Source organism: Hypanus sabinus, chromosome 16 (assembly GCF_030144855.1).
Source record: "Hypanus sabinus isolate sHypSab1 chromosome 16, sHypSab1.hap1, whole genome shotgun sequence".
NCBI lineage: Eukaryota > Metazoa > Chordata > Chondrichthyes > Myliobatiformes > Dasyatidae > Hypanus > Hypanus sabinus.
Window position 1 is genome coordinate 65,212,954 of NC_082721.1, and position 25,256 is coordinate 65,238,209.

At 44.2% G+C, this 25,256-nt stretch overlaps 1 protein-coding gene across 1 annotated transcript; it reads left to right on the forward strand.

Moving 5' to 3' along the window:
* The first annotated feature begins 646 nt into the window (after window positions 1–646).
* On the forward strand, window positions 647–25,012 carry LOC132405907 (adhesion G protein-coupled receptor E1-like). Its single transcript, XM_059990885.1, has 10 exons — window positions 647–761; window positions 4,665–4,852; window positions 5,838–6,032; window positions 7,833–8,027; window positions 9,414–9,649; window positions 10,932–10,998; window positions 13,421–13,512; window positions 20,421–20,589; window positions 22,506–22,592; window positions 24,802–25,012. The coding sequence occupies exons 1-10, from the start codon at window positions 647–649 to the stop codon at window positions 24,841–24,843; spliced, it is 1,386 nt and encodes a 461-aa protein (XP_059846868.1). The 3' UTR covers window positions 24,844–25,012.
* The last annotated feature ends 244 nt before the right edge of the window (window positions 25,013–25,256 follow it).

Genomic DNA, 25,256 nt, shown 5'->3' on the forward strand with positions numbered 1-25,256 from the left:
CAATGCCACATTCTCTGGTGTGTCAATGGATCTGATGTTCCTCATCGACTGCATCTTCCTGCTCTATCTTCTCCTCACTCCCTCTAAGCATGGTAACCAAATACAAAGTAGTTCAATTCTCCTTTATAGAGGTTCCACCATACTTCAAAAATAACATCTAGAAGGATGTTTTGAAGTTGAGAAAAAGACTAAAATCATGAAACTTCAGCGTAGGTTCTGTGCTTGTGATATGGGAGCGGGAAACCTCACTACCTCTGGTAAGGAGTCAAGATCACTGTCTGTGCCAAGGATAGGAGGTGCTGGTAGGGTATTAGACCTGGTGAACTAACATATTTGAGCCAGAATTTATTATTTTACCTGCTTTTGATCAGTGCCCCCAGAGGGTGAAGAACATGCATGAGTATTTTCTCTCAGTTCTGTGGGAACTTGAGTCTAATTGCTTTCTTACTACAATAACCTAACTCAGCCTAAGAAAGCCCAAATTGTATCCATCAGACGAGATTCTCAGAAAGCCTGGACAAGACCTTGCGGAGAAGTATAGTTCATACAGGTAGAGGTAGAGAGGGAGAGAGGGATGGAAAAAAAATGAGAACATCCCTTTTGTCTCTGAATGCTTCACGTTATTTTAACTTTCCTCATAGTTCTTATGGTCAAGGTGCCTGAAAGGAACAAAGCGAGTGGAGACCAACTGGTGAAATTGGAAACTCAGAATAATTCCTTTGAGATGAACTGGAAAAGCCCTGCTGGAGAAAATAACGCTGGTAAGTTTTCTGTCTCTTTCCCATGCTTGTGTACACAGTATGAGAATGAGTTTGACCAGTGATTTATAGAGTCATTCACAGGAGATGTTCTACCTTGTCCAGGTTGTTGACTGAACTATTACTCTGTGGGATCTGTTCCGCTTCATCAAAATATGCTGCTGTGTTTGATCTTATTGTGTAAACCTCAGTGAAGACAATTCTGCCTTGACTAGAAATCAAACGTAGTTCAGAATGAGCAGTGCTTGGCTATTGATTTAATCCATGTGTAATCAACATTAAGATCAAATTTATGGTATAAAACTCTGTATTAATCTAAGGCAACTCAATATGCAGACTGACAGGTATTTGCTAAATTCAAGATATCTGCTCATCTGATCATGGAGTAGGTCAACATGAGATTCAATAAAATGAATGTGGGAATGAAAGGGTTAACATATGAGGCAGTTTGAGAGCCCCGGGCCTGTAATCACTGAAATTTAGAAGACTGAGAGCAGATCTTACTGAAACATATCGAATATTCAAAGGCCTAGAAAGTGTGGATGTGGAGAGGGTGCTTTCTGTTGTGGGAGAGTCTTGCACACAGAGCACAGCCTCAGAATAGAAGGACATCCCTTCAGAATGGAGATTAGGAGGAATTTATTTAGCCAGAGGGGGGAGAATCTGTTGAATTAATTTGCCACAGACAATAGGATGCAATCTCACTGGCTCTCCAATCGGCCTTGGATCACCTGAATAACAGCAACACTTACGTCAGGCTGCTGTTTATTGATCCCAGCTCAGCGTTCAACACAATCACACCCTTAATTCTGATCAACAGTCTCCAAAACCTGGGCTTCTGTACCCCTCTCTCCAACTGGATCCTTGACTTCGTCATCGGGAAACCACAGTCAGTGCAGATCAGAAATAACCTCCTCCTTGCTGATAATCAAGACTGGTGCATCTCAGGGATGCGTGCTTACCCACTGCTCTACTCTCTCTACACCCATGACTGTGTGGCTAGGCACAGCTCAAATTCCATCTATAAATTTGCTGACAACACAACTCTTGTTGACAGAATTTCAGATGAAGATGAAGAGTTGCACAGGAGTGAGATATAGTAGAATGCAAAAGTTTGGGCACCCCGCTCAAAATCTCTGTTACTGTGAATAGTTATGTGAGTAGAAGATGAACTGATCTCCTAAAGGCATAAAGTTAATTTTCAACATTTTAAGCAAGATTAGTGTATCATCTTTGTATTGTATTAATTTTTGGAGTGAACAAAAGGAAAGGAGCACCATGCAAAAGTTTGGGCACCTGAAGAGATTTGAGCTCTCAGATAACTTTTACCTAGGTCTCAGACCTTAATTAGCTTGTTAGGGTTGTTCACAGTCATCATTAGGAAAGGTCAGATGAGGCAAATTTCAAAGCTTTATAAATACCCTGACTCCTCAAACCTTGTCCCAACATTCAGCAGCCTAGCACTCTGAAAATTAAAATAAATGATGGCCACAAAGCAGGAGAAGGCTATAAAAAGATAGCAAAGAGTTTCCAGGTAGCTGTTTTCTCGATTTGTAATGTAATTAAGAAATGGTAGTTAACAGGAACAGTGGAGGTCAAGTTGAGGTCTGGAAGACCAAGAAAACTTTCTGAGAGAACTGCTCGGAGAATTGCTAGAAAGGCAAATCAAAACCCCCGCTTGACTGCAAAAGACCTTCAGGAAGATTTAGCAGAATCTGGAGTGGTGGTGCACTGTATTACTGAGCAGTGACACCTGTCCAATTATGACCTTCATGGAAGAGTCATCAGAAGAAAACATTCCCTATGTCCTCACCACAAAATTCAGTGTCAGAAGATTGCAAAGGAATATCTAAACAAGCCTGAAGCATTTTGGAAGTAAGTCCTGAGGACTGATGAAGTTAAAGTAGAATTTTTTGGCCGCAATGAACAAAGGTATGTTTGGAGAAAAAAGGATGCAGAATTTCATGAAAAGAACACCTCTCCAACTGTTAAACATGGGGGTGGATCGATCATGCTTTGGGCTTGTGCTGCAGCCAGTGGCATGGGGAGGATTTCACTGGTAGAGGGAAGAATGAATTCAATTAAAAACCAGCAAATTCTGGAAGCAAACATCACACTGTCTGTCAAAAGAGGATGGCTTCTACAACTGCATAATGATCCTAAACATACCTCAAAATCCACAATGGATTACCTCAAGAGGCGCAAGCTGAAGGTTTTGTCATAACTATCACACTCCCCCGACCTAAACATCATCGAAAATCTGTGGATAGACGTCAAAAGAACAGTGTATGCAAAATGGCCCAAGAATCCCACAGAACTAGAAGCCTTTTGCAAGGAAAAAAAACCACAAAAATACAACTGCAGATGCTGTGGATGAAAGAATACGTACACAATGCTGGAAGAACTCAGCAGGTCAGGCAGCATCCATGAGAAAAGAGCAGCCAACATTTTGGGCCAAGACCCTTCATCAGGAATGGGGGAAAGAGAGGGCCGAAGCTCAGTAATAGAGATAGGGGAGGGGGTAGAGCCTAGAGACACCAGGTGGAAAACCAATCAGAGGAAAGATAAAGGGGGGAGGGGATAAGCATGAAAGAACTGTAGAGATAAAGAAGCAGAAAGTTAAAAGGGGAGAGAGGCAGAGAGGGACCTGGGATAGGGGAAGGGAGAGGGGGAGGGAATTACCAGAAATTGGAGAATTCAATGTTCATACCACCAGGCTGGAGTCTACCCAGATGGTAGATGAGGTGTTGCTCCTCCTACCTGAGTTTGGCCTCATCATGGCAGTAGAGGAGGCCATGTATGGACATATCTAGATGGGAATGAGAGGCAGAGTTGAAGTGGGTGGCAACCGGGAGGTCCTGTCTATTGTGACAGACGGAGCGTAGGTGCTCGATGAAGTGGTCCCCCAGTCTGTGTCGGGTCTTGCCGATGTAGAGGAGACCGCACCGGGAACAACAGATACAATAGACGACTCCAGCAGACTCGCAGGTGAAGTGTTGCCTCACCTGGAAGGACTGTCTGGGGCCCGGAATGGTGGTAAGGGGGGAGGTGTGTGGACAGGTGTAGCATTTGCGCTTGCAGGAATAAGTGCCAGGTGGGAGTTCTGTGGAGAGGGATGTGTGGGCCAGGTAGTCGCGGAGGGAACGATGCCTGCGAGAAGCTGAGAGGGGTAGGGAGGGAAAGATGTGCTTAGTGGTGGGGTCCTGTTGAAGGTGGCGGAAGTTGCGGAGGATAATGCGTTGGATCCGGAGGCTGGTGGGGTGGTAGGTGAGGACAAGGGGAACCCTGTCCCTGTTGTGGTGACGGGAGGATGGGTTAAGGGCTGAAGTGTGAGAAGTGGAGGAGATGCGTGTGAGGGCATCTTTGAAGACACCAGAAGGGAAACCACGATCCTGAAAGAAAGAGGACATTTGAGAAGTCCTGGAACAGAAAGCCTCATTCTGGGAGCAGATGCGGCGGAGACGGAGGAACTGGGAATAGGGAATGGCATTTTTGCATTGGGCAGAATGGAAAAAGGTCTGACTCCCATAACTATCTTGACTATACAACAAATTGGCCTAATTCTGCATCTTTGACTTACGGTCTTATCTTTCCCAGAAACGCACCATTTTCTGTGGATCTCCAGATTTTGAACAATCCACAAGACACAGGTCAGGAATGTGATAGACTCCCATTTACCCGGAAGAGTGTAGCTTAATCAACACAAATTAACTTTCCACGATAGGGCAACCCACATGATGGTCTCCTTGTCCATCCCCAATGACAGCTGATTTTAATATTCGAAAGACTTACAAAGTGCTACTGCAATGGACATGTTTTGTGTTGACCTGCCTTTATATCCAGTTGCTGCAATGTTTCAGTGATGTCTCTCCACATTCACCAAAGGCTGATCTATTATCTCCACAGAGTTTCAGGCCTTTTCCTTAATTGTATTCAAAGACTTGGAATCCCTGCTGAACCAAGAGGTTAAAGGCGGCCGTCCATCTCAGAACAATGTGTCATTAAACTCCAAGGTGATAGCCGCCACCATCAGCAACAAAGCCATCAGCTCTAATCGGAAGGAAAAGTTCAATTTGACTCTGAAACTCAACCAGGTTTGTAGATGCAATCTGTGATGTTCCCCAATTAAAAATGAACTTCCTGCTAAAAATGGTTGGCTGAACAGGAGCAGGTCCTGGGTTTAGGTATAACATTTCTATGGAAACTGGGTTTGGGCCATTTCAGGTCAGTTTATGGTGACCGTTCCAGTCACCATTACTCAGGGACAGTACAATGGGGCCTGATAGAGGAAGTGGAGATCCCTCACCTGAGGGAGATGGGGGAATGTTTAGAGACTGGTGGTGAGACACATTAAAGGAGGAGTCCCTTGCTATCATTTCTCAGGTCATTGAGTAATTGATTACAAAGTACAACCACCATTTCATTGAAAGGAAAATACCCATTACTGCATTACTCTAATTACCCATTCAGCCATCGAGTTTGCAGAATAGCAGTGGTTGACATAACACTTTACAGTGCCAGCAATAAGACAGGGGTTCAATTCCTGCCAGTGTCTGTGAGGAGCTTGTTCTTTCTCTTTGTGACCACATGGGTTTCATCAAAGACTGTGTTGGTTTTTGTTACAAATGATGCATTTCACTGTATGTTTCAAAGGTTTGAAGTTAATGTGGTAAATAAAGGTAATCTTTTCTAATTTTATTACCTGCACTTCACAATTTTGATGGGATATTCTGGGAGTTTCATTTTCCATTCACTTTGTCTCCCCCTCCCAAAGTCGAGGTCATGGGACAATGTACATGGAGCTTCGCTCTGTTTCTAACCAGTGTCTCCTGTCCCGTGGCTGTTTGATGGAACAGTGTCATGGGATTGGTTAGAATGATATTCCCTCTTTTGTGTTAAATGCAGTTCTGTGACTTGTTTCCCACCTACAGGAGATCATTTTGTTTGCTGTATCTATGGGATTGGCGTGTACCTAACAACTTCGTCCTTTGTACTACTTTGGGATGTGTGAATATTTAACCTGTTATTAGAATGCTTTCAATAATTGTTAAAATAATTTGTCCCAAATTATTGGAAAAGGAATTACGGGAAAAGAAATTACAGGAAAAGGAAGATGGTGAAGAGCCAATATGTGTCTATTGGAGTAATACCAAACAGAGAAGTGTCTGGTTATCTGATGGTTGTGAACGGATCCATTCCAATCAGACCCATGTAATCTGCCAGTGTAACCATCTGACAAGCTTTGCTGTTTTAATGGCTCCAGTTCAGATTGAGGTAAGAAATCATTCAATAGAAAAATCTGTAATCAGATGAAAAGGGTGAATGAAGGGAGTCAGAGTGAGAGAGACACAAACACAGAAACAGACCCTTCAGCCCACATTCTCCATGCTGATCGTCAAGGGTCACCTACATTAAAATTTGTTCTGTAGCTTTCTATATACTGGTGATACAAATCCTTGTCTAGATATCGCTGGATGTGGTGATGCACCTGCCTCTGCCACCCCGTCAAGGCAGTGTGTCCCAATGGGTGAAAACAATCCTTCCACAAATCCCTTCAAATTCCTTACCCCGTCCGCTCAACCTCTGCCATCTGTATTTCGACACTTCTGCTGAATTTTCCCAGTATCTATTCATTCTGTGCTCCGTCAGCATCCTCTGCTGCAAGGAAAACAAAACACTGATCCATGCAAGTCAAAAGGATGGTTCCGAAGGCATATGGTGTGGTGGCCTTCCTTAGTCAGATGGAGGGAAGAGGCTGAGTTCATGAACCACATAGAAATATTCCAACTCGATATAACTGTGGGTTAGATTTGCCTCACTATATGAATGATGTAGAAGATTTAGGGAGGATTTATCAGATTAGAAAGCATGTTTTATGAGAATAGGTTGGGTGACCTAGGGCTTTGTGAATCACCTCTTCACCCTCTCCACTGATACTTTTCATGACACTTTCCCATAGTGCGGAGGGAGACAGGATAACCGCCGAATGTTGGCAAGGGGCTTGTAAGAGGAGGAGTCCCTCTGTCACCATTTCTCAGGAAATTACGTAGCCTCAGTTTCAGAGAACAAGTCAAGCAGCTCACTCAGCAGCATTCTAGATGTGGTCTACACAATGTTGCTTAAAGTTTTACCATTTCCTGTCTGTACTGTACTTACATTTTATTCCTTGACTAATACAGGGAATTAACCCATGCTTTCTTTACTGCCTTAGCGAACTTTATTTCCACCTTCGGGAATACATTGACTTGTACACACTGTTCCTCTACACACCAGGTCCTCACCATTCATGCTGTAATTCCTACCCTTATTACAGATAATTGAAGGACCACCGATGCTGCTTGACCCGCTGAGTTCCTCCAGCAGATCAATTATTGCTCCTACCTTTGTTAGACGTGCCAAGGTTATGGTACGGTATTAGTTGATGGTGGCACTGTAGCGTTCCTGCCTTTATTAGTTTTGCCAAGGATACTGTACGGTATCAGATGTGGGCAACACGGTAGCGTAGTGGTGAGCAAAATCACTTTATAGCACCAGTGATCACCAGTTGTGGTTTGATTCCCACCGCTGCCTGTAAGGGGTTTGTACTTTCTCCCCGTGACCGCGAGAGTTGCATCGAGGTGCCCTGATTCCCTCCCACGTTCCGATGACATACGTTTGGGTTCGGGTTAGTGAGTTGTGGACATGCTATATTAGTGCTGGAAGAGTGGCAGCATTTGTCAGCTGCTCCCAGCACGATCCTCAGTCTGGGTTGGTTATCAACATAACACATTTCACAATATGTTTTGATGTTTACAAATGACAAATAAAGCAAATCTTGCTTTAAGCTTAGAGATTAAGGGATCAGAATCGGAGATCCTAGATTGTCAGTATCCAGTGATAAGTGGTGGAGGGGTGAATTGATGGGTTGTATAAAGAGAAGATGGAGGAGCCATGTGTGGAACAGAATCACTGACACAGGACTGTAGGGGCTGGACATCCCATGAGTGTGAACTTGCAGTAACTCTGTCTAATGCTGACTCTGGAGACTCTATCACAGCCGATTCCTGAGCGTGGTTCCACACTTTCTGCTTGCAGATTGACGACAGGCACTTGGAGGTGATCACCTACATCGGCCTCATCATCTCCCTGCTCTGCCTCGCTGCCTCCATCGCCATATTTGTCAACTGCAAATCCATCCAGAATGCTAACACCAATCTCCACAAGCACCTGAGTATCACCCTCTTCCTGGCACAGTTCATCTTTCTGATTGGAATACGGATTAAACAGCAGGTAAGAAATCCAAATTACCGCCTCTAATTCTCAGATGTCTTCTGAATGTGCAGTTAGTCAAATTCTGCGGCAAAGCCAGACTTAACGTGGGAGTGGTGGGATCACAGCCCCTGCTCTCCCATCACTCTCCTCTGGTGTCCTCTCCTTCCATTGACCCATCATGACCAGTGTGCCATCCCTTTAATCAGATCCTCATTGCAATGGCGGCCAAAGCCTCAGAGCATTGGAGACCCACCCTTTCCCCATGGTCCTGTCACCTCAGAACGTTGCCCTTTCCCTCCCTTGGCCCTCCTGCCCAATGACCTCACGGGACACTCCAAACCTCCCTATTCACATTCACCCTGGGGTCCAGTGGATTAACCACGTTACTGAGTTTCCCGGTCACTGGAGAATGAGTGACATCAGCACACTTTGCAGATCTGGAGCTGCAACAAGATATTTTGTAAAAAGTACCAAAGTTGTTCTAAGTTTATGGACTCACAAGAGTTTGTAAACACTGGAAACCTGGAGAAAATCACAAAGGAACTGGAGGAACAGAGGAGGCCAGGTAATGTGAAACGTCTAATGTCCGTGTCCCTTCATAGATACCTACTGACCCTTGGAGTTCCTCCATCACCTTTGTGTATTATTCTAGTTATATCACTGAATTACTACTCATTAATAAATCTTTGGTGTGTATCCCCACCGTGTTCTTTATATGTTTGCACATTATCTCTTCCATTGTGTACATGTGTTGGTGTACTGGTTTACTTCAGTGCCTCTGTGTTAGTATCTCTGAGTTACACACACAAAACACTGGAGAAAGTCAGTGGGTCAGGCAGCATCTATGGAGGTGAATAAACAGTTGAGATTACAGGCTGAGACCCTTCATCAGGATTGGAAAGGAAGGTGGCAGAAGTCAGAATCAGAGGGAGAGGAGGGGGAAGGAATACAAGCTGGAAGGTGATAGGTGAGATGAATTGAGGGGGAAGGAGTGTGGGTGGTGGGGGTGGGTACAAATGCAGCAGCTGGGAGGTGATAGGTGAAAATGTTAAAGGGCTGAAGGAAAAGGAATCTGATCGGACAGGATCATGGAGCAGGAGAGAAAGGGAATGATGGGAACCGGAGGATATAATAGGCAGGGGAGGAGAAGAGAAGACATAAGGGGGAGCTGGAAAACGTTGTGTTTCGCTCTGTGTTCCAGTTCCAATGTCAGTCCATTTCTGACTCTGTGTTTTTCACTGTGTCCGTGTGAATATCTTTAGCTGTGGTTATCTCTCTGTTTCTTTCCACTTGTCTATAACCGTCTGTGTGTCTCTGCATGTTCCTGCCTGCGTCCCTGTCTCTGACTGCCCTCTGCTTTTGCCCCGAGCTGCTCACTATCCACTGTGTTGCCTCTTTCTTTAGGTTGTGTGCGCCCTGGTTGCCGGGTGTCTGCATTACCTCTTCCTTGCCGTCTTCGTCTGGATGTTCCTGGACAGTTTGCAGCTTTTCATCACATCCAGTCACCTGACAGTCACCAATTACACTCACAGACATATCATCAAACCAAGATACCTGTACGTTTCTGCTTATGCTGTTCCTGCTGTGATCGTCATTATCTCAGCAGCAGTAAACCCTGGAGGCTATGGAACAGAGACCGCGTGAGTATTAAACGATAAGGAAATGGATAGAGTGATGCAACTGACTACGATGTGGAAAGAAGCTGTTTGGCCCATCAGGTCTCTGCTAGCTTCCTGCAGACTTAGCCCATCACTCCCATTGCCTTTCTCCTTATCTCCCTCCATCCCTGCATTATCCTCCCACACATGGCCATCAATTCCCCTTTGATGCTTTCTTCACCCACCATAACAAGTGTACCATCTCTGAGAACAAAGCATACAATTCACCCAATATCCTTCATCTGAAGCCTTGATGATTTTGTATTAAATATTCCCCACGTGGTGATTCCATGGAGAGGTGTAGGAAGCTGCCGTGAAACTTGTAAAAAGGAAAAGACTTGTGAGGGTTATCATGGGTATTTTCTACGATGATGCCAGGGACTGGGGAGGGTTTGACTTCAACCGCTGACAGATCCTGTCCCAGCTGATCTCAGCTACTGTACCACTGAGAGGTCTGAGATTGGCCATGGGCCAGAGGAGAATCCTCAGAAGGCACAGGGGCAACAGAAGTCTACCAATCAACCGTCACTGGAACCCATTTCCCTAGTCTAGGTTCACAGCTCTTTAAACCCTGATCCAACACCCACTTCTGCAGCCTGTTGACCTGTGATCACAGGGGAGAGTTTGCAGTGACCTGATCTCCCACTGATCTCCATCCAAGGACATGGAGAAGAGAGTCTGACTGATATCACAGCATCACAGAACATTGCGGAGCCAGTCGTCTAATTCCCTCATCTTCTTCTGGGATTGACCACAATGAGAGAGGCAAACAAAGCTTCTGTTGAAACACCAGCTGCCTGATGCTGTGAGACCTGGTTACTATCAACCCTAGTCTCTGCAGGTGGGGCAGAGGGAGACGGGGTACTGACCCTCCCCATCCCTCTCAAGTGGCTCTGCCCTCCCAGTTTTACGGCAGATGCCCAACTCTGGACGGAGGTTGAGTTCCAGTTCAGAGCTGAGGGGGAGTCACATTGTCACTTGTGCTGTCATTGGAGGAGCAATCAGAGCCAAGTCCTGTCTGTAGTTTCAGACGGACAGAACTTATCAAACAAAACTATATCAAAGAAGAGCACAGGCCATTTTCCACCACATTCAGGCCAACATCCCTTAACCAATGGCATGATTGGTCATCAACGCACTGCTTTTTTGGGATCTTGCCATGCAGAGATTGGCTGCTGCTTCCTGCACTGTAGATCTGCTGACATTCTCAATGTATTTCACAAACTGACTGCCACCCAGTGACGAAACTCTTCCATCTTCACAGCTGTTGGCTGAAGCACGAGTCGGGGTTTAACTGGAGTTTCCAGGGCCCGGTCTGTTTTGTGATTCTGGTAAGCTTCCTGTTTCTCTTTACACACCAAACATTCCAGACCAGGGTTCTCTCTTGTTGTGTGCTTCATTTTCAGGCCCCTGTGTGTGTCCACATGGTGTGTCTCTATCCCCAGGGTTCACAGACACCAGATATCACTGTGCACTGGACTCTCTCGGTGTCCAGTGTTGAGAAGGACGAGCTTGGGGGATGCACTGAAGCTCGGCGCAGACACTGCAAAAGCTCAGTGTGGAAGGACCACAGCCAAGGGTGGTGCCTCTGCTGTGGGGCTGCGTCCAGTACAACAACCCCTCACAAATCTCTCATGGACTGTGAGAAGCATCGTGTCCTCTCAATGTTAATGTGTCTGACACTCAGTGTGGTCAGCACATCTGATAACCAAAGAAATATCAGTGAACGTGGCCCTCAAGTGTGTGCGTGTGTGTCAATTGCACCTCTGACCTAGGGGTTAGCCTTTGACCTCTGATCTGTTGTTTTCACTCCTAACCCTGAGCCACTGACCCCATCAACCCCAGCCCTGTCAGGACTCCAGTCACTGACCAATGCAAAGGGTACACCCAGCCTACACATATAACCATATAATCATATAACAATTACAGCACGGAAGCAGGCCATCTCGGCCCTTCTGGTTCATGTGGAACGCTTACTCTCACCTAGTCCCACTGACCCACACTCAGCCCATAACCCTCCATTCCTTTCCTGTCCATATACCTATCCAAAACGTACTTTAAATGACAATATCGAACCTGCCTCTACCACTTCTGCTGGAATCTCATTCCACACAGCTACCTCTCTCTAAGTAAAGAAATTCCCCCTCGTGTTACCCCTAAACTTCTGCTCCCTAACTCTCAACTCGTGTCCTCTTGTTTGAATCTCTTCTACTCTCAATGGAAAAAGCCTATCCATGTCAACTCTATCTGTCCCCCTCATAAGTTTAAATACCTCTATCAAGTCCTTCTACCTTCTACGCTCCAAAGAACAAAGACCTAACTTGTTCAACTTTTCTCTGTAACTTAGGTGCTGAAACCCAGGTAACATTCTAGTAAATCTTTTCTGTTCTCTCTCAATTTTGTTGACATCTTTCCTATAATTTGGTGACAAGAACTGGACACAATACTCCAAATTCAGCCTTACCAATGCCTTGTACAATTTTAATATTACATCCCAACTCCTATACTCAATGCTCTGATTTAAAAAGGCCAGCATACCAAAAGCTTTCTTCACCACCCTATCCACATGAGATTCCACCTTTGGGGAACTATGCACCATTATTCCTAGATCACTCTTTTCTACTGCATTCTTCAATGCCCTACCATTTACCATGTATGTCCTATTTGGATAATTCCTACCAAAATATAACACCTCACACTCATCAGCATTAAACTCCATATGCCATCATTCAGCTCACTCTTCTAATCGGCCTAAATCTCTCTGCAAGCTTTGAAAACCTACTTCATTATCCACAATGCCACCTATCTTAGAATCATCCTGGGTAGTTTCCTCCATCATTTCCACCCCCCACCCCCAGACCTCCTCTGAGTCGTGGGTGCACTGGGCCCAGTGATAACGGAATCTTCATGGTTGCTTTCATCCCTTTGAGACATCGGCACATTTGCAGATTAGGTACCACTTTACCCCAAGTGTTGGGACATTTCGTCAAATGCTTCACACTTTGGAGATGATGGGAGATTTTGATCTAAAAGCAAGTTCCTGTTGTTAAACTATGTTAAAGTTTGCGATCTCTTTCCACCATCTTCATTGTCTTTTTATTTAACACTGAGTAGGGGTGGGCCTAGTCCTTGTGTTTGTTTGTGTCTGTCGGCATAAGTAAGAAGGGCAGTGAGGAGGAATAGGCGGGTTGAGGGGCACCGGGTCATTGATTCAGGGCAGGATGGAAGAAAGCAGAGATACTGGGGTCCTGCTTCCCAACCTTCTGGCCCGAAGTTCCCAGCACACAGATCCCACTGACTCATCTTAGTGGTGAAGGGTGAACAATTCCCATTAATTCCTCTCTTGGTTTTCCCAGTCATCCCAATGCATCCACATCCTGTGGAAAATTGCATCCCTGAGTCACAACTAGAGGTATGTTGGTTTTCCAGAGTGTATGTGTGGAGAGTTTGAGGGGGAGACATGGGGGACAAAGAGAATTTTAGATAAAGCAAGAGAGATTGCCATGGGCAAAGCCAACGAACATTGTGGAGTAAGTGTGAGTGTCAGTGAGTGAGAATGGAAAATGGGAGGGGTGAATTCAGTGTGGGATTTGGAGGATCCACTCTGCCTTTCTCATGAAACTCACTCTTCTTCTCTCTCATCCTCTTTTACTCTTCCCTCTATCATTCCCTCACTCTCTCTCTAACACACACACTATTTCTTTCTTGCAATTTCTCCCTTTACTCTTGCACTCTCTCCTTCTCCCTCTCCAGGTCAATACAGTCCTTTTATTTTCGACTGTCTACTTACTGAGACGCCATTTCAACTCGCGCAACAAGGAGGTGTCGAAGCTTAAGGAAACCAAGTAAGTGACTTGATGGATATATATAAGATGATATGAAGCATGGAGTGGACAGCTAGCATCTTCCTCCCAGAGCAACAATGGCTAATACAAGATGGCATAATTTTAAGGTGATTCAAGGAAAATTATTAGCGGGGGGTGGGGCACGATCTTGGACGTAAGTTGTTCATACAGAGGGTGGTGTGAGAGTGGAACACACTAACAGGGGTGGTGGTAGAGGGGGGTACATTAGGGGCATTTGAAAGACTCTTAGATAGGCACATGGATGAAAGAAGAATGAAGCCCTATGTGGGAGGAAAGGGTTAGCTTAATCTTGGAGTAGGTTAAAAGTTTAGCACAACATCATGAGCTGTAGGGTCTGTACTGTGCTGTGTTCTCTGTTCTGTGTTCCACTACGTGTCCATCACTAGCCCAGCCTGTCTGGACCCCGACATGGGGCAGAGTCCTGACATGGAAGCTGCTGTTGTTTGTGACCTGGCAAAACACAGAGACACTCCTACTGAGAGCCAACAGCACATGACTCATGTGGCTAGGTCCCAAATGTCTGAGGCATCCTTGATGTTACAAAGTAAATATATGCACTTACATCCTCTTTAGATAATTATAGGAAGGGAACACCAAGATCTCCTTGCACATACCTCGCCTTTCAGAATCATAATCAGGTTTGTTAGCACTGAAAAAATTTACTACCACTGACATACTTTATTAGGCATATCTATTAGATGCACCAAAATCTTCTGCTGCTGTAACCCATCTGCTTCAAGGTTTGATGTGCTGTGTGTTCAAAGAACCTTTTCTGAACACCACTGTTGTAATGTGTGGTTATTTGAGTTACTGTTATCTTTCTTTCAGCTTGTACCAGTCAGGCCTTCCTCCTTTCTCCTCTGACCTCACAAGGTGTTTCTGCCCACAGAACTACTATTTTTTGTCTTTTTTTTCCATTCTCTGTAAACTCTAGATCAGCCTTTCTCAACACTTTTGTCCTAGAGGAACCCTTGAAATAATTTTCAGGTCTCTAGGAGCCCTTGCATATAAATGATTATATCTAGAGCTCACAGTGTATTATCATAATCAGTAAGTTGTAGATATAATCATCCAAAAACAATTGTCTGTGCTCTTTTGAGCAGAGAATGAAGTTTTAGCCAGGCTTTCTTGAACTAAACAGATAGTTAAGCTTAGCTTACCATTCTTAAAATTACTGTTTCTTTCCTTCATAAATTTTACAAACTCATAACCCAAAAATAATAAATTTCTCAATGCTGGGTCGAACTTGAGATAAGCACACATGGATTCCACCTTCAACTGAAATGAGATGATTTATATCCTTGCTCTTGATGCTTGTTAAACAAGAAAAAGCTTGCTCACACGTGTTAAAAGTTGAAACTGCAGCAAAATGTTCACTGCTTTCTTATGAAAGGCAGGATTTTTTTTTCGCAGATATCCAGAAGTTGTCCAAGGGCAGGTCAGTAAATCTCATCTTGAGTGCAAGATCCGACTGCATCTAACAAAGTTCTTCCTCTTCTCTCAAAGAGAAGTTCCAAGGCTGAGCAGAAGATCTAGAAAAGAGATCCTCTCCCAGTCATACACTTGTGTTGGAAGGAAGGAAAAATAGTCTTCAATTTCGTCAACAGTTCTTCCAGGTCATTTTCAATAAGACTTGAGACTTTACGATCCTTCCTCACTCTTAAGCAACAGTGGAAATATTTTAAGCTTTCTGTTTGCAGCTTGATTTTTCCAAAGTTGGTTTCCTTTTAAATCCAAATTTCTTGCTCCTTGAAGTCAAAATATTTCTCCAGGGCCTTGTTCAACTTTTTCATATGATGAAAAATGTATGTCATGTAGGCTAGCTTCTGCAACCTTTCTTCATCTTCAAAACACTTAGCAAAATCTAGCCTACTAGATTTTCTTGAAAGTGCTCCTGCAATTCAACCTTCAGCTCAAGCACCCTGTTGAGAACACTTCCACCACTATGCCACTGGATTTCTGAATGAAACAGGGGATTTGTGTGCTCTTTGGTTAGGTTTTTACACAGTTTTTAAATATTCTCAATTGAACTGGTCTTAGTGCTATCAAATAATTTGCTTCTTGAACCCTTTTACTGACTGTGAATTTATTTTCATAAGATTTCATCTATTTATTTTGAGATTCCAGTAGTCATTCAAAATAATCAGCACCTTTACATGTCATATGGATGTGATTTGTAGTTAAGTGTCTTTTAAATTTTGTGGGAGCCGTAGCGATATTTGTAAGTTGTTTGCTACAGACTAGGCACAATGGAGTAGGACAACATGGATCACCGATCCATGTAAAACCCATTGATTACTTTAGACCCGCTGACTGTTTTTGCCTCCAGGACCCAGTGGAGACTGGTGGACGAATTCTAGGTCTCTGCTGCAGTCCCGAGCACCGAGGTCATTGGTGCGTGTGCACAGCCCAGCTGGCAGCTCTCCACCTCAGTACCCTGCAGAGATACCTGAATAGCGACCACCCTCCAGACGACACCCTTTCTCTGCCTGCAGGAGGACAGGCGGCTTCCAGTGGGCAGCATCAGCCCTGTCACTCTGAGAAAACTGCTACAACTTTTACCGAGAGCTGTTGAGAATAGAGTCTAGTCTCATCCAGACAGGGTGTTCCTGCGCTGGTGGAGGGAGGGTGCTCTAGCTGCTAGGGGCACTGGTCCCCATCCTATCACAGTGGCTGCATCACCACCCGATCACCACACGGGAGAGGGTCCCACACAATGTGAACAATCTTGCAGGAATGTCCACCATGTTCTTCTGCTACTCTCCGAAGCATTTCTTGTACTCCTGCACACCTTTCACTTCCTTGCCTTTGTCTGCCAATCGGACTCACCTTGGTGAACTCTTTTACAATCTGTCAGCGAAAGAGGTCCCCAGTGGAAACCTCTTTATGCAGGGGTCCTTCCCCTGTACACTGGGGAGTGGAAGGTGTTGCATTGGGCGGTACTGTGCAACAGGTCTTTAAGCAGGTTCACTGACACTCCGTCTCCCTGTCCATTCTGTGGCTGGGAGGAGTCAGTGTACCAGGCTCATGTGCAGTGTGAGAGGTTGCAGCCCCTGTTTGAGTATCTGAAGCAGCTGCTGCTCAGGTTCTGTTTGCACTTCAGCCCTGCGCTCATTGTATGCGGCCCCCCAGTACGGGAGGGGTTTACCTGCTGGGCTTACTCCTGAGCCTGGCCAAGATGGCCATAACGGGGCGAGGCGGCGGAAAGTCGAGAACTCCACCAGTGCCGACTGCCGCCCCTCGACCGAGGATACGTTCATGTCCGGCTGACCATGGAGAAGGAGCATGCGATCACAATGGTACAGTGGGGGATTTCCGAAAGCAGTGGTATCCCCTCCCCAGGGAACTGACTGTTTTTTAGACAGTAATAATCATATCTTAATTTGAATGTACTCACTGTTTTGTAAATATTTGTACTTTGTGTATTTGTTGATTAAATAGACTTGAATCGTTTTGTTAAAAGAGACGGACTTTTGTGTCCATTGTTGCTTCAGTGAAATGATTCAGAAGATTGTCATTCTTCATCATTAACCTTATCAGAATTATTCGTAGGGCTAGGCCTAGAATTCTCCTCTCCCAACTCACACCTCGTCTTCAAAAGTCGCCACAATTTCCTTCCAATTTTAGACTACACCGGCAGACTTTGTTCACTCCCATAAGGGGAAGTTGGGAGAGGTAATTTGGGATGCCCAAATTGGGCGAGTTCATTCAATATTTGGATAACACACATTACGCTCCTTATCAGCCTACCATCCCCTCCTCCGTGCAATACAACCCTCACCAATTATAAGCTTCCCATCCTCCCGCCCGCGCAATACAACACTCACCTTTTATCACTTTTTATATGGCGTTAAGAACTGAGAATGGACTCAAGCAAACAAACACGGTCCGACTGCGCAATGCCACACTGGGCTGAGAGACCTCGAATTAGATTGCTTGACAACTGCTCACCACTGTGAGCATTGCGCAAAGGTCAAAAAACAATGTTTATTTTTTAATCATGATCTCTAGCACCCTCCCATGGAACTTCAGTTGAGATTCCCTTATCTAATTACTGTATTGTGTGAAAATCCTAGGGTATGTATCAGCAGTTCCGAGATACATAAGCCACCCCATCAGGGCACCAGCAATTATTCCACATTCAAAGTCACCCAGATCACATTTCTTCCCCATTCTGATAAACAACCGAACCTCTTGACCATGTCTGTATGCTTTTATGTATTGAATTGCTGCCACATGATTGGCTGATTAGGTATTTGCATTAACAAACAGGTTTACAGGTGTGTCTAATAAAGTGACTACTGACTGTATATCATGATATTTGTTGATTTGTAACAACAAATTAACTCTATCTTTTATATTAGTATTTTGTTTTACAGTTGATCCTGGTGAGTGAGTGGGGTCCCAGGTTCCCAGGTTCTCTGTCCATGGTGCTGATCTCTGCTGATGGTGACACTGGAAGTGGGGAGCTAGTCAGGTCATTGGTCGGCAATTGTTGTTGGAAATGTTCTTGTGTACATGCTATGTGAGAACAGTGTCAGGACTGACACGGTTGCTGCCACTTACCCTCAAACCCAATGACCAGGAACAGGCGCACAGACAATGTAAGATGATGGTATCACCAAAAGATGGGACACATCATTAAGGTCTCATTCAGGAGGCACTTCAATAATCTGAGCATGACCAGGCAGAGCCAACATTGTATCATGAAGGGAAACTCATGTTTCCTATCGTGAATCTAATAATAAATAAGGTAGAGAAGGAGGAGCCATTGGGTTTTCTGAAGGCATTTGGACTTTATGACAGAAGAACTCCTTCTGGGGCTAGATCTGCATAGACAGATGAGGTGATTCTGAGCAGCCCTGAAGGCTTCTTCCCACTCACCCTCAGGATGCATTCTTGGTTATGGGGCGGGGGGTGCTTGGCAGCAACACAGGCAAATGCATCAGTCACCCTAAACACAAGTAAAGCATCTCTAGCCCTGTCTCTCCAAGCTTTATTAGCTAGGGGCTCTATCATTCAGTTGATTTAATCCTGTCTATCAACACTGAGGGATGCTCAAAGGCCAAAGGCAATAACCTGCTGGTCTATCCTGAGTGTCCGACACATCAGACGTCTGAAACCCAAATTCTGGCTTCTAGCTTTTTCATGAAAAGAAGACGCCAACTTACTCAACATCAGCATGACCAGATGATCTTATATTGTTGCGTTGCAGTTTGTGCACAAATTGACTGGTGTGCACTGCAGAGAAGGTTTACCAGGCTGATTCTTAGGCTGGGTTGATGTTTGAGAGACATTTAAGCAGAATGGAATTTCACTCATTATAGTTTAGAAGGGTGAGAAGGGCCCACATTGCAAAATAGAAGATTATGAAGGGGATAGAGAAGGTGTGAGAGGATGGTGTTCATTGTAATGAACACTTTCTGATAGTGAGTGACACATTACAAAATGGAATCAGGAGAGACTCTTTTACTTGTGTTACGTACCCCGTAACTGGGTTAACAGACCAGCAGAAATGGAATGATATGTTGGAGTCTAGTACTACTGCAACTAAACGTGTTTATTAGTAAACTAAGCAAAACAGAATCAAAAATGCAAATATATATATAAAACAGGTTAGCAATGATAAATACAGAAGTGCAAGAATAAGAATCAGAACCAAGCTCTATCAAAGTCTAGGGGTAAAAGAATAGTCATAAGGGAATATAGAGTTCAGTTCAGTTCAGTTCGTGCTGAAGTAGTTGTTGTTATGTTGCAATGTTGGAGAGAGAGAGCGAGCAAGAGATGAACAGCTGCAGCAGGCAAATCTTCCGTCATCTTCTTGTTCCATTGTACCGTTGGGGTCACCGATTGTGACCGTTCCATTCCTGGCTAGACCGTTCTTCTGTGATGGACTCGTCACCCAGGCAGGGGTGGACACACACACAAGTACCCACCGGTCTGCCTTCATCCACCGTACTCCGGACCAATTCTCCTGAACCAATCCTCCAGGCCCCCACCTTCCTGTGGGTGCACAACACTCTTTCAGTGTCCACTGGTGTGTCTGAGGGTGTCTCCCCAGACCCGTCTTTTATCCCCACTGATGGGATATCAGTCATCCATCAACTCAATATGTCCATGTCCATCAAACTAGTCCACTCTCTGCTGTCTCAGCAAGAATGTTAAAGTGCAAAGAAGTGTTCTTATAGCAAAAGATTTTTTACCTTTCCATCAGTGAAGAAGCTATAATACTTCACTCATCTGTCTCTCTCTGTCTCTTATCTGTATCAGATGCCTCTACCTCTGTTCTTCATCTCTCTCTCTCATTAGCAGCATAGTTCCCGGGGGGGGGGGGTCAGCTCTGGACCCCATTTCCATCAGGTTTGTTCATCACACATGACACTTGAAAGATCGTTAATCTCTACCCCAGGGTGATGCAGATCTGGTGTTATTGGGAGTCAAGGAGTTTGCAGAGTACAGGACACCAAGATTAGACCAACCATGACCTTACCAAATGACAGGGAAGGTTCAGAGAAGCAACATCTGCACCTGCTTCTTGTCTTATGTAGCACAGCATCCCTGAATTGGAAATATATCACCGCTCCTCTGCTGTAACTGAGTCTAAATCCTGGGACTCATTTTCCAACCATTTCATGGGAGTACCTGCACCAGACGGAAAGCAGCACTTCCAGGCAGTGACACACCACCACCTTCTCAAGGGCAGTTTTGATGCAATAAGCAATATCCTTTCCAGTGATGTCTGGGGCCCAGCAATGTATCCAATAAACACGAGAATCTGCTGTTGGCTTCTGAGAAAGTCCTGTGGGTATGAAAGATTCCACATGAAAGGAATTTCATCATTCCTGTGATTTTCATTCACCTGGTTTCTTTTTCCTTCTTCTCTACAGAACCCTAACCATTAAAGCTGCAGCACGGATGTTTGTTTTGGGAACCACATGGATCTTTGGAATATTTCACGTTGACCAGAGCACTGCAGTGTTCTCCCACTTATTCACAGTCATCAACAGTCTCCAGGGACTGTTCGTTTTCATTATTTACTGCGTTTTCAATCGCCGGGTAAGAATCTCTTCCCTACAGACACATACTGTGAATGTTTGGGCAACTGGGATGTAAAAGACCAGAGGAACCTAGGAGTATGAGTTTGAAAGCAGAGTCAGAGGTGGACAGGGTGGCGAAAGAGGCACTTGGCACACTGACCTACATTAGTCAGGGCAATGAGCATTGGTTATTGAACATAATTTTGTAGTTTCATAAGTTGTTGGTGAGGATGCAATTGGAATACTGTATATGCTCTTGGTCACCCTGTTATCAGAAAGTCATGGTAAATTGGAAAGGGGGCAGACAATATTTAAAGATGTTTCCAGGATTAGAGGACTTGAGTTATACGGAGAGGTTGACCAGCTTAGGTCTCTATTCCTTGGAACGTAGGAAAACGAGAGTCAACCTTGCAGAAATGTTTAAAAGTATGAGAAACATATACTGTAGAAGATGGGTGATAAGTCTTTTCCAGATGGTTGGGGAGACCAGAACTAGGGGTAATAGACTTAGGGTGAGGGGGAAAAATTTAAAAAGGGACCTGAGTGGTAGAGGATGGTGAGTATATGGAATAAGCTGCCAGAAGAACTGGTTGAAGCAGGTACAGTACTATAATTTAAGAAGTATTTGGATATGTACATGGAGGGTTGTGGCTTTGAGGGATGGGGGTTGAAAGGAGCAGACTCAATGGGCCGAATAGACTAATTCTGCTTCAATGTCTCATGGTCTAACACAGGAATTTGGAACTAATGGGTGGGTATTGTGGTTGGCATGAGCTTGCTGGGTCGAAGGGCCTCTATCCAAACTGTATTGCTCTATGACTCTGGAACTCAATGAATTTCTCCTCCTGATCTTGCTCTCTGCATATAATTATCATAGTGATGAATGGTTATAGAGTCTTTTACTGAACCATGAATTTGAAGTAAGAGTCCCTTAGGTTTTCATCACGATTTAATCTGATCAGGCTGATGTGATTGTGACCTCTAATCTTCATTTTCATCCCCCCCCCCCCAATAACCTTTCATCCCCTTACCCAGAAGCTCTCTGCCTCTGTAAATTTTTTCCAAGATCATGATTTCATTCCTCTTTGATAAAAGAAATTTGGTGGTGTGGTGGTTAGTGAAGAGCACAGTCTCAGGCTACAGCCAGACCTTGATCAGTGAGCAAAATGGGCAGAATAGTGGCAGATGGAATTTGATGATGGTAAGTGTGAAGTGATGAGAACAAGTAAGGGTGGGATATACACAATGAATGATATGTTCTGAAAGAATTTTGAGGGACAAGGAGCCCTTGACATGCAGTTTCAGAAATCCTTGGAGATGATAGCATGGAGAGTTATGTACTTGGATCCTGAGTTGCCTCTGCACATTCATTTATACTTTTGATATGTGAATCTATCCTCTTCTTTTGATGTTGGTGGTTTGGCATGACACCTGAGCAAGCTGCTTCCTGTAAGCCTCAATGCACTTTCCAGTCCCAGTATTAGTTCCATGAACTTCTTCCATGGGAGGCAATGTGGAAAGTCTAATCCTATCTGACCGAGTATCTTGGAGATTTCCTTCTCTCTGAGTGATCCACTGAAGGTGCCAATGGGACACAGTGACTACGTAAATTGTAATTCTTACTTGGCCTTGGGACTCTGAAGGGTGATTGAAAGATAGTTTTACTCTACTAGGCAGAAATTAACAAATTCTTTAAAGCTTGCTACAAAATAATAGTTATTGTGTCAAGGTTTCTCTCACCACTCATAACTGTGTTATGACACTTACATAATCATTACAAAAATAGATAGAGAGGACCATTGCAAAAATAAATATCAGAAAATGGAAAAAAGTGCAAATTCACAATTAGCACAAAGAATCAAACAATCTTATTGTGTAGAAATAAAATTCATTAAAACTGGGTGTGACTAATGTATCATTCTCATTTCATTGAAGGTGGTTGATGAATTACGGAAATGGTTGACCAGTAAAAGGAAGAACATCACCATCATGTCCACAGAGGTGGAGATGAGCGTTACTGAGGTGAGAAGCTTTATCCAGAAGGACAGAAATCTTCAGAAGGTCAGGTTGTGTCCGCGGAGGCAGAAATAAACTGAGTGTCTTGGGTCGATGACAGTAATGGGTCTCCTTTGACCTCTGTAGAAGAAGAAAGAGTGAATGTTTCAGGAACTTCATTCCTCCAATCAGGCATGGGCTGAGAAGTGGGAAATAATTCACAATTGCCCCCTCAATCAAGAGCACATCAATCCACTTACCCCTGAGATTCAATGATGTCATTGAGTCCCTTCCATCAACATCCTGGAGCTGTCACCATTAACTAACTGAACCAGACCAGCCACATTTACTGTAGTATACATGTGGAATGAGCAGCCAGAGGAATTGCTTGAGTTAGGTACAAAAGCAACTTTTAAATGGTAGGTGGATGTAAATGGATAGGAAAATTTTAGAGAAAAGAGATAAGCTTGGATGGGGCATCCTGGTTGGTATAGGCTAGTTCGTGACGAGGCCTGTTGCCGTGCTGTATCAGCATCAGATTTCAGAATCTGTTTCTTGGAACAACCTGAAAGATCTCAGAGATGGTATTTGAAATAATGGGCAAATCGATTAAAAACCGACGCACACCATGCTATTGCTTGCATGTTGGCCGGGGGTGAGGTGGAGCAGTGTCAGTGCTTTTGCTGGTGCAAGTGGTGGAGGAAGCTGAGGGGGAGAACCTTTACTTGTGCATGGAAGGGGGAGGGTGGGTCATTGGGATTCTCATATTCCTGTCAGTCAATCCTTGGTGTAATTTGTTTTGTGGATGTCTGCGAAGAGTGAGAGTTTCAGGCTATATTCTGCATACTTTCTCTGATATTAAATTAACCATTTAAACACCAGGAAACCAGGCAAAGCTGATTTAGCTGAACGTGAATTTGATGCAGCTTTTACATTTTCAGTTGATGAGATTACCTGTAAAAGTACATTTCGACAACAGAATGACATCTAGACGAAGTTAATTGAGGAACTGACAAGTTCCAGATTGCAGAATAAAATGATTACCACAGGTATAGCAATAAATCCAATTTTCTGACACAATGATGAGGACTTGCTATTTCATAATTAGTGAAGTCCCTGAAACTTGGGCAGCATCGATGCTGCATTCAATGTCTCTACTTTAGTCTGCGGTTTCCTGTTTCCACATTAGCAGAACACACATCACTATTTATTAATTATTGGCCCTCACAATTCTTTCCCCGACAACACAGTTTTATTATCACTGACATACGTTGTGAAATTACTTAATTTGTGGTCCCAGAACTCCGCAATACATAAAAGTTACTAAGAGTTACAAAATAAATAATGCAAAAGGGAACTGGATAGAGTTCATGGTGTGTTCAGAAATCTGATGATAGAAGACTCCTATCCTCGTCCCTGATGGTGGTAACAAGAAGAAGACATGTCCCGGATGCTGAGGGTCTTTAAAGATGGATGCACCTTCTTGTGTCTCCTCAAACTCCTAATGAAGTAGATGGTATTTGAGCAGGGCCTAGCCACAGGAGACTGGACAGAGTAGAGCCATGAGCTCAGCACACATCCTTGACTGTCAGTGAGGAGGAGATGTTATGACTGATCCATAATGATTGGTCTCCTGATAAGGAAATCTATGAGTGTGAATCACTTGGTGACAATAGTGGGCCCGACACACTGCTGGATTCCTACAACATCCTCTCATGATCTCAGCTCGAGACCCACACCCCATCCCCGAACCACCTATTTAAGTCCCACATTGGTGGGGTTACTGCTCCTGACAATGGACAGTGAACCCACACAGCTGAAACTCTCATCCATGCAAATAATGAGATTGTTTCTGCCTCCACTTGGCTTTTTGCTGCCCTCTGCTGTTGCATGACATCTGATGATTGAATAACAAGTCAGTTTGCTCCTCTTGCTGGGAGTGGTGTCTGCAGGGTCTCGGCAAGGTACCTTGGCCTTGCCCCATCCTCTGCCCACCACACACGAGTAGGCACCAGCTTTCCAACAGACCATTGTGGGCCAACACAGGTGATGAGCACACTGTGGTTCTTGTTCCCATTCAAGCCCTCCTGCTGACCATGAATCTCAAGGAGCTTTGACTCTTCTGGCAGAACCCCCAGGGCAGTGAATAGGAGAATTTTACCTCCTTAAAGTTGGACTTAACCCAATTTTGTCTGGAGCAAGACAAATAATGGCAATCTCATTTTGTTTTTTCTAGACTTATAAAGTAATACAATCAGACTCATTCATGACCCAATGACAAGATTCTTCTCAGCGGAGTTTCTCTCTTTCATACTCTTTCGCTCTTGCTCTGCATCTGGCTCTGAAGATTGTGGATTCAAGACCCACTGCAAAGAATGGAAAGCTACTTTGCGGGAGTAGTCTCACCAGCAGAATTATTTGGCTTGTACTGAGCTTGTAAAAAGGCAGAATCTAACTGGAATTCTAGAAGTGTGTGCATATGGAAGTGAGTCTGTATAGGAATATGTGTGATATTTGCTGTTATGATAAGTGATTCTAAATAAATGTCAGGAATTTTGCTACATTCCCAAGATTTACACAGATATCCTGTTATTTTAATTGTTGTTCCTTATGAGATTTATGACTTTGGTGCCAACATTGTTGAGAGTTTACCTGAAGTCAGTCAGATACCAGATTTGAACTTGACCTTGT